General features: G+C 41.1%; 1 protein-coding gene across 4 annotated transcripts in view; it reads right to left on the bottom strand.

Annotated features, from left to right (window-relative positions):
• myo1b (myosin IB) overlaps nt 1–13786 on the bottom strand; it is a 58165-nt gene that overhangs the window by 31178 nt on the left and 13201 nt on the right. For all 4 annotated transcript variants that reach the window (XM_023424867.2, XM_087178936.1, XM_087178938.1 and 1 more), the window contains exon 4: nt 57–151. In XM_023424867.2, coding sequence (XP_023280635.1) covers nt 57–151 — 95 coding nt within the window. The remainder of the gene's footprint in view (nt 1–56; nt 152–13786) is intronic.

Below are 13786 nucleotides of genomic sequence, written 5' to 3'. Positions count from 1 at the left end.
AACTGTGTGTGTGAAGCAGGGCGATGCTGGGCTGGAGTGGAAACGGCCCGACTTACCGGTTTTCCCAGCCCCACTCTCCCCTGTGATGAGGATGCACTGGTCCTTGTCCTGGTCCCTCAGTGAACGGTAGGCCTCATCTGCCAAAGCATAGCTGGAAGACAACAGACACAAAAGGCGTGAGCGCTCACATCACAATCACTTGGCCCACAGCTTGCATAACACACTTCAGGCATTTTTCCAGGATATTTTAGGGGACTGGGGTAAAATAAGTTCAGACAAATGGTATACTTTTGTGTCAGGCTACATGGCGTCCACCCTAATCAACAGCATGTGGCTCCATTGGAAATTAGGCCGCATCTGTAGGACAGCCACAGGACTGGAGTGATTTAGCTTTATTTAGCAACACTGGCTGGTTCGTGTTTGGGATTTGGCTTCAGTAGTTGACCATTTCCTGCTCCTGCTTCTTAAACTTAACTACTGCACTAATGTTGCTCTTTAAATACAAAAAAGCAGTTATATGCTTTGAAGCCAATGGTTGCACATGTAAACTAATTGTTTTAACTATCCCATAATCACTTTCAGGATTTTTTTTTTTTTTTTTTTTTCCTTATGGGAAAAACATTTAGTTGGAAATTAAATCTAGTGTAATCATACCCTGGCAGCTGTGTGAATAATGCAATTAGTCAATGACAATGTAAAAAAAAAAAAATAAAACCCCTCGGTGGATTAGTGAATGATAAAAGAGGAGTGCCTATTATAAAATGAAGCCTATTGTCACACATTCCAGGACAGTACTACAATGGGAAAAGTGGGACTGATTATTGCAGTTTCACCCCCTCTGAATTCCAGAACAATATATTATTTGTTCTCTTTATGCACACAATCCCTTTGCGATGGTTTGAAAGTAGGGTGTGGATGGAGTGAGGGCCATATCACAATGACAACTTTTTATCTCGTGTGGCACAGTCATCTATAATTTCGATGTGATACGCCCTCAAAAGAAGAAACACCAAAGGGTGAGGCTGCAGCAAAAGCTTTTTACAGCTTCTCTTTGGCAAGCAAACAGTCATGTATGGTGCTGCAGGAACGTGTTCCAACTTTCTCCTCCAGTAGGACACGAGACTGCAAATTAGCTTGCTAGGTCTCCCGTCCCCCCGTACTTTGGCTTTCATTACTCTGGAATTTTTTCCAAAGCCACGTCTGGTAATAGCTGTGATTGTGGGGGGAAATGTTGCATGTAGCCTCTCTCTTCTTGCCTTAAGACACACTCAAAACATCTTTGCTGTTCAGAGGTTTGGTGAGTTAGTTTAAGATAAGGTACGTTGGATATGGAATATAGCCTGAGGTAACTTTGGAAGAATGCATCAAAATAGTCTCTCTCCAGAGTCTCCCAGGTCTCAGTAATATCAGTAATCAAGTATTTCTATGCACTAAGTGGAGTGGACATGAATGCAGGAAGGAATGTCTGACATCCACAGACGCTGGCTCCACCGATGGGCTCTGTAGCTTGGTCTGGACAGGGACATCCAACTCATGGTTGGTGAGGTTTCATTTACTTGAAAAGGGAAAAGTTGTTGTCAGATTCAAGCACATCAAAATATAGTGCAACAGCAACTGGCAGGCTATAAAAATGGTGAGACAGGTTTCAAAGTGACTTCTAAGTGAAATGTTTAGAGTCAGTATGCTTCAAGTTTTATGCGGCATCATGCTGTAAATTTCTTTATCATTGAATCCAACTTCCATAAATACACCAATACACAGAAAAAGAGCCTAATGTCTAAAAATATCTAAATCTAATTTCGGGTACAGCAACAAATGAATTAGTGGAGTCAGTGTGGCGAGGACCAGAAGTGGGAGCATGTAATCACAAGCTGAACTAACACTGACCTCCAATTTGAAAAGAAGCTGATTGCTTGTAAGAAGTCATGACAGAGAGAGGACAGAGATGGACAGCCAGATGAATGCATTCCAGGCCACAATACAAAGTTAGAGCTCAGGCGGGCTAATGGAGCTTAGGGTTCTGCACCATCACACATCGTTTTGGACCAGAGCCCATGCAGCCCCACCATCAGCACTCTCCCTCGTCAGCCCCCAGTGTGAGCCCTCAACCAACAAACCCCGAAGTGAAGGGGGACACTAATGCTTCAATTCACTCTGTAAAAGTTCCTCTGAGTCGAGCTGGTTTAGACATTTAGAGTTCTTTTATCATTCATATATATATATATATATATATATATAAATATAAATAAATATATATATAATAAATATATGAAGTAAAACAAATCAGTAATACAAATGTGTACTGCATGTAAATTACATGATGTTTCAAACTGATCTACAATAGCCAAAAAAGTACACAATGCCCCAGCAAGTTGCAGGAGTGAAGACTGCTAACTAATGTTGAAGTGGATGTTAACAATGAGGTTTCAAAATGTAAAAATAAATAAATAAAATAAATCTCTTTGCAAATGTTTATAAGGACAGAAATGCATTCAACATGTTTATTGGGCCTCAGGGAAACACACACTGAGTTCTGCTGAGGAGCACAAAATGTAAAAATAGTCTTTATTAAAGAAACTTTACAAGAAACGTTTAATGTAAAAAATTTTGGTGCACTTACTTGTGCCAAACATTTGTTTTCCTCTGTTTAACCATGCACAAGCTTCTCACTTATTCTCCACCCTCAAAATCTGAGATCACCACCCAGCCCTCACCCTCTCCTGTACACCACTTTTGTATGGATGAGACTTGCACACAGGACATTACGTCACTGCTGAAAAGGGCAGCACAGCGCAGCAGATGTCTGCTTTGTGAAAACACTCCTGTTGCCTGACCTGATCCTGACAATGAGCAAACACCCCCCCCCCCCCAAGAGGAGGCCGACATGGGGACTGTACCAGGAGAAGGCAAGGGGTGGAAAATAGGAGTGGGAGGCCCTTTGCCAGGGACTTCTCCCAATGAGACACATACATGCAGAGCGGGTCTTATGAATATGAATAGCCATCACATAATCACTGTATGAATGGAGGTCAGAAAAAGAGGCCACAGAAAAGCGGTGCAAGCGCTGATGATATACATATGTTTAAATCTTTAAATTAAAAAGAAGCAGGTCACATACACAAGAGACTGATCTGTATTTTTACTCCGACTGTGGACACACGGACGCAAGAAAAACAAGGCAGAATTAGAAATAACATACACCCCTGTGGCTACAGCATTATGCTATCATTAGGACCATGAAAGCAGTGTGGATACGCCGCTTCACAAATGTGGTCAAGTCAAACTCATGAAGAAGCACCAAGGTCACCATCAAAGCCAGAGGAAGCAATGAGTGAGGCACCAACATCCCAAGGGCCTCCCCTGATCAGTGTGTGGCGCTGGGTGTGTGGGGGTTAGGCGGGGATAAGGCCTTGGACCATAAGCGCTGCTTGGCACCTCCCCTTCACATCTGCCTGCAGGCTGTAATTTGGACTTGCACGTGGCAGCGGTGAACACAAAGCCACACTGGCATGAGGTAAACGGTAGAAAATAGTCTAGTCAGTTCTTTTTAGTACCAAACCCCTGGTAACTGGGGCACAGGAGGGGATGATGGGCTGGCCGTGTGTGACCTGAATCTTAAAATGGTGGAGTACTTAGAGGTCAGAGAAATCGCACTTGAAAAGTTGTGATTTGTAGATGGTAATGAAGCTGTAATGTACGGGCTGGAGCTCAGCCCACCCAGCTACTGACAGATAACAGGCCTCTTGCAAATAAACAACTATAATGCTACATTTGCTACGTTTCAGTCGTGTCTACGTATGCATTGGGGGGCAGTACAGTAGCCTGTGATCTCAGCGTGATCTGGTTCCTCCAAAGGCCACAGGAAATCCTCCTGGCTCTGATGAAGCAGCCAAGGAAGCGAGTCTTTCCTGATGCATTATGACCAGGTGGACGAGTGGGTGGCTGGTGCAAGACACACACACACACACACACACACACACACACACACAATTACAGTGACACGCATTCAGACATTTTCAAAGATTGATGGCAAACCTGCTGCGACGGGTGGGCAGGGAGCGGATGCAGACATGCACACAAAAAAACATTGGTCCTGACAGATGTGGCCCATCTGTGGACTGGTTATGACAATGTGTTGCAGTAAGAACAGGTGGTAAGGGAGACGATCAGCCCACAGCGCAACATTCTAACAAATAAGACACAAGATCATGGTAACAGTCTTAAATTCAAAAGAGCATTCACAGTGTGCTGCTTACAAGGTGCAATAAAGAATAGCTCTAAATCTCTAAATTAAAAGCTCAGAGTGAAGAAATGCTGCCACACATCTCTAATTTATTCAACACTCACTAGAGGTTGTGTCTGGAATCTCTGTTAAATTACCCATTGATACTCCCCAACTCATACATCAAACTTTGGGGGGGGTCCAAGGCTTTAATTTACTTTACTGCACAGCAATTTTGTGTTCCCACAGCAGGGGGAAAACACAGGTCCAAGTTGTTTGTCTGATCCTTGGAAAAGCAGGAAAGAAGCATGCTGAGTAAGGTAGCAAAACATCCTCAGAGCAGCTCTCAAACAAAGACTCTTCAGAACCTCTTTCAGCAGGTTTGTGTGAATCCGTATGCGACATATTTCCAAAAAATGACTGAATTATTAGGTACTAAAGAAGCTAAAAGGAGTTGACTGAATTGTCTGAGCCATGAGTTTTCATACAATGATAAATGACGGACGCCACAGATAAAACCGTACATCCTTGTGCCTGTGGCAACAGGACGTAGAAAAACACACTTGAGGAAAAAAAAAAACCAAAACATACATAACCACATGTACACAGTCATAGACAGGCTGATGGAAAGAAAGATTTCTTTTTATAGCTCCAAAAGCACTAGCTCTGTCAGATTTGAGGACTTCCTCTCCTCATCCTGCTCTCCATGACTCAGCCTTCCACTGTGGCAGTGTTTCTTGTCACTTCAAACTCAAAGAGGCCTAGCAATGTAAAACACATCCTCACACTGGAATACAACCAGAGAAGGTTGGTCCACAGAGGCAAATGAGGCTACTCTATTTTTGAGAGGCAAGAGGGAGATTAACCCTAACCCCTAAATACAAAAAAATTCTGGAAAAAATCCTAACTGAAATTCTGAGTCTGTGTGAAGTGGTGGTGGGGGTCTTATATCAATTTGATGTAATTTTATTTCATGCCAATCTGTTATTGGCCAAAACACATAAAATTATGCTCCAATGGAGGACGTCCTCTCTTACCAATCAGCAACCAGAATACAATACTGACATCATGTTAGTCCAGTGATAATTTCAAAATTTCATCTTCAATTCTCTGCCACTGACTGACTTTCTTTTTTGAGTCACCAGCCACCAGCCAGTACAACTGAACTGAAACAAACTGCACTAGACTTGGATTTCTCCTTGAATGAGAGCTCGGTATTGGTACAAAAACAGTGAAGAACAAAGACCTTCCTCTTTGATTCTAATAACTGATGCCAAAAGAACTTTTGATGTTTTTCATGTTGCGGCAACAGCAGTTTGTGGAGAATTGGTTTTCCATTTAACTCTACTGTAGCAGCACAATGACAGTCTCAGCATTACGTCATATATGTGTGTGTGTGTATATATATATGTGTGTGTGTATGTATGTATGTATGTATGTATGTTTGTGGATGACCTATCTGAAAAATGGAAGAGATCTTATCATTTATATACATTTTATTTGTTTGTAATAAATGTGTAATCTTTGAGTCTTACATAAGCATTGCAGTCAGTATTCCCTGCACAAACACTCACACACAAGGGCTGCATAGAAAAAAACTGTTATGTCTAATTTAGTACAAGAATGTCTTCCAAAAGGCAAAGGCCTCAGGGTGACCACGTGTGACCCACTGAGCCCATTCAACACAACACACTGAGTCACTGTGGGTCTGACTGATAGTGTAATGTCACACCCACATCAGCACACTGTTGGGTGACGCCCCCTCCTGCTCCACACCAGAAAAAAAGAGGAGGCAGCCGGAGAGTTTTAGAGAGGAGGGAATAAAACTGTCAAAATGTTCTTTTCCCAGAGCCAAAACAAACAGCTCGCAATGAAATATTAAAGATCAAAGGTAAGAGAGAAATGGCACTGCCTCATAAACTGTGGGTTGATATAACACTTGTAAACTGGTTGAATACAGCATCATCAACAGTTAACTAAAACAATACATGTAGATCAGATGAAAGCTCAAAGTCTCCGGCTTCTTGCAGCCGGGTTAATGCATCAGCAAATTAAAGTATCGCAAAGCATCACAGCAGCATTTTTCGGCAAAGGTAAACTAAAGACCTCCAAAAAAGGCTAGGCTTTCATCATAATGAAATATCAGCCTTCAGTGAAAACTCTTGATAATTTTGACCTCGTATATCAACTTTATTTCAAATATATATTATCAAAGATCTAATGGCTGGCAAATTTGATTTCTATTAGCATGTACAGTGTCTCTGTGTAATTCCAGCATGACCCTTAGGGCCCTCTGTCAGACCCTTGGGGAGGTCTGGCAGAGATAAATTTGTCTACCCAGGGCCAAATTTCCACAGCCAACTGAAACCTCCAACCACACAAATCACTTTCAAATCAGTTTGACAGCTTGTTTGATTTCATGTGACCGATCACATGCCTGCCCCTCCATGATTGTAGACCAGCTGCAGAGTGAGAGCAGCACCACAGAAATACAACAGCAGCGCTCCGTCAATTTCTACAAAGGATGACTTCGGCTGCAGTCCTGCTCTGCACAAAAATGGCACCAGCAAAGACCGAGAGGAAGTGCGAGTGTGTTCCTCTTTAAGATTGCACCTAAAAAAATAAAATAAAAATACATCTTCTTAAAGTTCAAAAATATTAAAAAAAAAAAAAAAAAAGGTCCAATGGTGGAACAAACTTTAACACAGCTGATATGAGTCTCATCTATTTGCCTCCCTTCTCTCACAGGTATTTATGCAAGCTGTGGACACAGATAAAATAGCAAATACCCATTGTTCTGACGATGAATAGAAAGTTTACAGTGGTTTTTGGACAAAAGAAAGTCTATAAAATAAAATCTCATGCTCATGGAAGCAAGAAATGACAGTTCAATGTTTAATCAGTCAGGTAGATGTATTATCTCTGAAACAACAGAGGAATGCATAACCGCTCCCTATAAATGATTGCCACTGGGCTCAGTAATTTCAGATACTGATACCAAACACTTTGCACAATATGAAAAATTCAATATACACAAAATGACACAACCACTAAAGTAGAAATAAACAGAGCATAAATAAAAATGGTGATTTTTATTTACTACTTACAAACTATAAGCTTGTATTATATATTATATATATATACAGCACCGTCACATATGTTCTGTTTCTGGCATTTTGCCTTTTATTCACAGTGTAGGGAGAGGCACCATGGGGAGAGGGAAAGCTCTCCTTCTTAACAAGGGGAAGCCAATTACCAACATACTAAGAAGAAACATTATTAGGTTCGTTAATGACTTTAAATGTAAGTAAATTTTCAAAATGTCCAGAACTTCCTGGAAAAAGTCAAAAGCTCTAGGGGAGAAAAAAAAGTTGGGTGCTGTGAGCACATAGGTATGAGAGTGTTGCCTCTATGCACAAATGTACCAGGTGATTATAAATGGTTGCATTATCCAATTCAATACATTTGCATTTTATTCTTGGGGTGAAGAAGTGGGCGGAAAAAAAAAAAAAAAAAAAAAAAAAAGGAACCCACACACACATGCACACACTTTCCCTGTCATCTCTCTCTAGGTTCACCGAGCTCAACATCACGCCAACACACATGCTGGAGAGGACTCCCTCTACCCACCTGAGTCAAAATGCCATTTCAACAAGTGCCCACTTAAACCTACCTACATAGAGGTTCTGTGCTGCAGCTTGTCTAGGCCTCCTTGAAAGCAGTCCATTTTATATAATACCAAAACAGTGTACACATGACATAAGCTTGTTAGCAGATAACTTCAGCTGTGATGGATAACAGAAAAAATTGGAAGGAAGGCACTGATCAATAAAGATTTGATGAGTACTGTTTTACAGAAATGTCTGGCCGCGGTTCATATCTTTTAATGACAGTAGGAAAAAGTGACAGCAAAGAAGACTTTCTTACATCATCCATATGTCTATTTTCAAATGGAAGGAACTCTTTCATCCACAACAATTGTAGCCAGGTGAAGTATTTTGGCTGTTGAATCCAGCATTTTGAAAGTAAGATCAATACAAGGTTAAGGGCCAAATATATTTGGGTGCACTGCCCAAATAAATCCTATATTATAGGAAATTTACCACGTTTGCTTACTACCTTTCAATCAGTGTTCCAGCTCACTACACTGGAAAGGCAAACACAGGTGTGATGCCATGATGCAGCAAACGGCTCCAAAGTCCATCCTACCCACAGATGTAGATGTAGAAGTCTGGTCCTTTATCTTAATCCAACATCCTGCATGTAAAGCAGCGTCCTTTTCTTATGTCTACAGATCACATTCAAAATAAAGCCATCATTTTGTGTTGCACTGTATAGCTTCAATTCAAGATTGGCAGCAATTTCAGAGGCCAATAGCAATACCAAAGCCAGGACTTTGACAAACATGAATGGGTAACAAATTCAAAGCGCTCCTGCTTATTCAAACTGTTCTTAAGCTACATACAGGACTAATGAAGAAAAAAAACACTTTCTCAGTTTGCCACAATCTGACATCATGCTGAGAGGCATCACATGGACATAATGTACACACAGTCATACTGCATAGAGGGAATGTCTCCAGTGTGATGCTTGTGAGGCAGGCACACAGTACTATCAGCCTACCCCCACGTGTGATCTCTGCTCCTCGTCAGTGCCTTCGACACGCAGGGCACAGACCTTTCCCTGGAAACTGCAGTTACAGCAATGAATGGTTTATTGTAAATCAGTTCTTTGTGTTCTTAGCCAAACGTGTGTAAACTACAGTTTCTTCATCTTGTGTTTATTATGGGTTTGACCAACCCAGGATCGTAAAGCCACATCCTCAGAAAGCATGCTATCATTTGACATTGCAAGAAAAAGCAGAAGACATTCCCGGGTGTCAAAACTCCGTAACAAAGCACATTTTGCAGCCAAGCTGTCATAACCGTGTGCATGACAGCTGAAAGCCCAGACACATGCCTTGCATGGGGCCTCTTTGCTCCATTAGCCAGTCGTGATGCCCCCCCTGTAACCAATGCTCTAGTGGTGCTAGGTATTGAGCGCTGAGAGCATTGGGGGTCTCAATACCTCATTAAACATTGGGGAATATGATCTTACCCTAGAGACATGCTGCTAGCCTCCTGTCCACACACGCATGCACACACACACACACTTCTCTCAATCAGTGTCTGGCTTAGGCAGCAAGGGACATACAAAAGACGACACCAGGCCATCTGCAGTGCTGCTGTGCATGGAAAAAAAGGTCTCTGATTAGTTCATCTTTAATGCTCACAGTGTGTGTGTGTGTGGAAGGGCAGAAAACACCTGCCAGTTAATTATGGAGGTGCCTCATCTGGGCAAAGAGCATTTTGCTAAATTGGGCGGCAGAGGAAATGATGGACAGATGAGATGGCAGGTCTGTGGTAACATGAATAAACTCTCCAGCTGGGTTTACATTCAGGTAGTTTTTAAAAAAAAAAAAAAAAATAGGACAAAAGGAAAAAGCAAAAACATATCACATTTCTCAAAATATTTCAATATTGCAAAGTTGTTGGGCTGGCCTGATTAATGGTAGAATAATTTCCTGCCATGATTTAAAAATAGCTAGAATAATAGATCTGTCACAATCTGCAGAAGTCTGATTACATGGCCGTCTGTGTTTATAACCAAGTTTGCTGTCATGGTGGTGGTTTCCCATTGGATGATGAAAATGTACCTGAATCACTTCTGCATGTTGTGACATTGGCAAGTCTAGGTAAAATTCACTTGACAACATGGAAACATGCTGAGTGACTTTCTAAATTGGTCGATTTGTTGTACTGTACTGGTCTCTGACCTGAGCATGAGCCACTGGTTAACTGCAATAACACTAATTAAAATGGAATTTAACAGGCAATTAGTCTACTAACAACTTTACAGATAGGGGACCAGCTGCAGTTCTTCCTCCACACGCACACAATCACACACACACACACGTCTGGGGAGTGCAAGAGCAGGTGTAAAATACATGAGCACCTGCATACATTCATTACTCATGCAAGAGATACAAAAGCAATACCACACATACACAAGGTATCTAAGACATCCTTGGATAATACACACACACACACGCACGCACACACACACACACACACACACACACACACACACACTCTCCCTGTCCTTTAATAAATAACCTAAAATCACAAGCATCTTTCATGTGAACAGACTGTCCACAACATCAAGCTAGACAATGACTGATCTTTCATACGCAGACAGTGCTATGTGTTCTGTAGACACAGGGCTAGTGACTGTTTTAGGGAGAGCATCAGCTGACATTTTGTCACTGCGTGCATGGCTTTTCACAGTGGGACTGACTATATAAGCACATTGTTCTGTCAGACAGACAGAAAAAACTGATTTGTGACATTCTCACACAATATTGTGACACGGTTGTGTACAAATCTTAAACTTGAAAGTCCAAATGGGTGCTGCTGATCTCGAACATGGCAGTGTTACTTCCACTGTGTGTGTGTGTGTGTGTGTGTGTGTGTGTGTGTGTGTGTGTGTGTACACAGAGGTGTGAAAGGGAGTTTAAGGGTTGAGCAGTTATCTGTGGCTTGTTATTTGTTCTCTGCAGTGGCAGTAAGGTGAGAAATTCAGTGAAGCTAGTAGCTTCATGCTAATTTTGTCCATCAAGCTTTCTGTCCAACTTCTAACAGCATACAACACCATGGATTCAAATCTTTTTAAAAAGTTTCATATGGAAAAGATATTTTTTCAGCCAATCATACAATTTTAGTTCAGTTCAAGAAGGTGACCGTCAAACTTTTGAAATTTTAAAATATGTGAAATGATCAAGATCTTGCATTACTTTGCAGCCCTAAATCAGAAAAATACTATACTTTGATGAATGTTGATGCCTTCAGTCGCCAACCACTTTTTGCCACACAAAAATTGGTCAATGGGACTTCATGCACCCATCCTAAAATATTTAGAGGCCATTGCAAATCCAAGGTACTTTGGCCTTGTCTGCTGCAACCTGTTCTGAGCTGCTGATTTTATAGCGTTCAAGTGTCTAATGAGGATCAAAGACAGGAAGAGGAAGATTCCTCGGACCTCCCGTTGTTACCTTAATTAAAGTCCAACACTGATCCCTGTCAGCACTGGCCGGTCACTGTGGCAATAATGCCCCTCAGCCAGATGAGGCTCAGTCATGCAAAAAACAGGGTCATGAAAAACAGGAACTCTTTCTGGTTTGGGATCATTATGGGGAACTGGGAGTTATCTCATCAACATTCGCCATCATCACCAACAGAATTACAGGACTCTGGAGTATTGTCTACAAAATGTTCATACTGTTCTTTTGTATTTTCTGTTGTCTTAAAATGTAGACTTTACACACATTAATGTAGTGATAAGTGAAATGGGGAAATAAAAAAAAAGAATTGCTGCTTTGTGTTTAAGGCATGACAAACCATGAATTTCAATCACATGCAGTGATGAATACTCGTTTTTCTGCTTTGATTACTAGTCAAGTCAAATGTATTCAAATTACAATATCCGAATGTGCTTCCAAACCACAACTATCCAGCTGCCTCTAAATTTAGAGATTTAAAAAAAAAAATAAATAAATCCAAATTGTTTGTAAAAACTACACTAACACTGCAGAGTTAGAGGTGCAGGCAATACTGGGGAAATACTAAAAATGTCTCATGTTTTTATAAACACTGGATGAAAAGTACGAAGCACATGTAACGTACAATATGCTGTTCAATGAATACTCCAAAATGGGAAAAAAATGCTTGTTTTCTAACCAGAAGTTCCATAAGTCCAGTATCAATTTCCTCTCTAACTTTACATTAGCTTATCAAAGTGTGTTACTACTTGTGAAGAGGAGATTTGTAGTTTAAAAAGGAGCAGTTATCTTATGGTAACAGCAGTTCTCTCTCCAGTGTATTTGTTAATAATTTGCTGGCTATCAAGAAAAAACAAAAACAAAAAAAAAAAACATGCAAACAGAGCAGTTTTGGAGCTAACCGTTGTGATGCCAAACATGTCACAGCGACATCTGCACCGAACATACACAGATCAAAATTGGCAAATTCAGTGGCCATCAATGCCATAAATGTGGGTGGCTACATAAATAAATAAAATATAACAATAACACTTGATGGTATGATGTCAGGCTGGGCCCAAAATGAAATGAGTGGAGAATAACGGGGCTGAAGCATTTGACCAGACTTGGGGTTTAACATTACTTGAGGACAATCAATGTAAAGCCACAAAGCTTGGTCCAGATGGTCAGACTGGGGGATTAAGATGAATTTATGTAGCATGTTGAAACAATCTGCCTTTGACTGGCATTTTAGGTCCTCTATAAGAGACTGTCCCATTAAACAGAGCTTAATCTGCTTTACTTAAAGACTAATGATGAGGTGATGTTTAACATGTTTAGAGGATTCACATGTCACTCAGCGGATCCAATTTCTGTTTCATCCCTCACTAGACATGCAGAAACTGAGATGGTTTTGAGCAGAGCTTGAACAGCACGCTTGTGTTTTTGCATATTCTATCATACAGATCTTTCATGCTTTACATGAATTTCCTTTTAAAGGGAGGCACTGGTTTGAGCTCATGTCAGTATGGTATGAAAATGATCTTGCAAAGTCTTTGACAAATGGTCGGCTAACTGCCTAAATTATCTTGTGGTAATGCGTTCAACAACAACACATTTAACCATCCTTAGATCATCCCTCTAGCAATGTGCATGATTGCAATACAGTCCATCTTCAACACAAAGGTTTTAAGCAAAATCTTTTAAAAAGGAAAACAATGACAGTTGACGTTCTCAATTCACATCCATAACTACATCTGTGTTTAAAGGCAGGAGGTGTTTCCTGTGAGCTATGTTTGCTGTTTTGGGCGATTAAAGTCACTGAGCAGGTAAATTAAGACAACCTTCTAAATTCTACAACAATGCACTGAGTAACTGTCCATGAGAAAAACTCATGGTCTGAACCAGTAGTTCCTACCAGTTAATCGAAGAAAAGATAGAAGAGACAGGCATTGGAAAAACAAAAGGAAAGAAAAAAAAGTTAAATAAAAGCTAAACAGTGTGAAACTGTGTCATGTCGGTTCTGTATAGCTGGCTGTAAAGTAGAGCCAAGGAGCTCGCTTTTGTCTGCTGGGAGTATGTCTGTTCTGGGAGAAGGGCACTCTCGCTCTTTCAGTCTGTGTCTCTGAGGGGTTTTGCTGCAGCCTAGAGACACAGCAGGCTAATTGACGAGTGCTGGGCTTTGTTTTATCTTGGCAGCCTCACAGCGATGCTGACTTAATGTTGCCAATGGACAGATGGCATGCCACGGTGCTGAATGGCCGGCAGAAGCTGCAGACGGACTCTCTACACAAGAGCTAGTGTCCCTCTGATCTCAGTCCGCCCCTAGCCATCCGCGTTAGTCACCGGGTCCACACTGATAATCCTCACAGAGGTTTGCAATACACTGTATCCTCAACAGATTCAACATATGACAGCTCCTGCTCAACTCATTCAAACTAACAGTGCCTTGAAAAATACTTTTTGTGAAGTGCCATCCTCAGTAACAA

This window comes from Seriola lalandi, unplaced genomic scaffold (assembly GCF_002814215.2).
Source record: "Seriola lalandi dorsalis isolate HSWRI2012SDOR001 ecotype SW California unplaced genomic scaffold, Sedor1 jcf7180002054758, whole genome shotgun sequence".
NCBI classification, from domain to species: Eukaryota; Metazoa; Chordata; class Actinopteri; order Carangiformes; family Carangidae; genus Seriola; species Seriola lalandi.
This window is presented reverse-complemented; position numbering and strand designations above follow the sequence as displayed.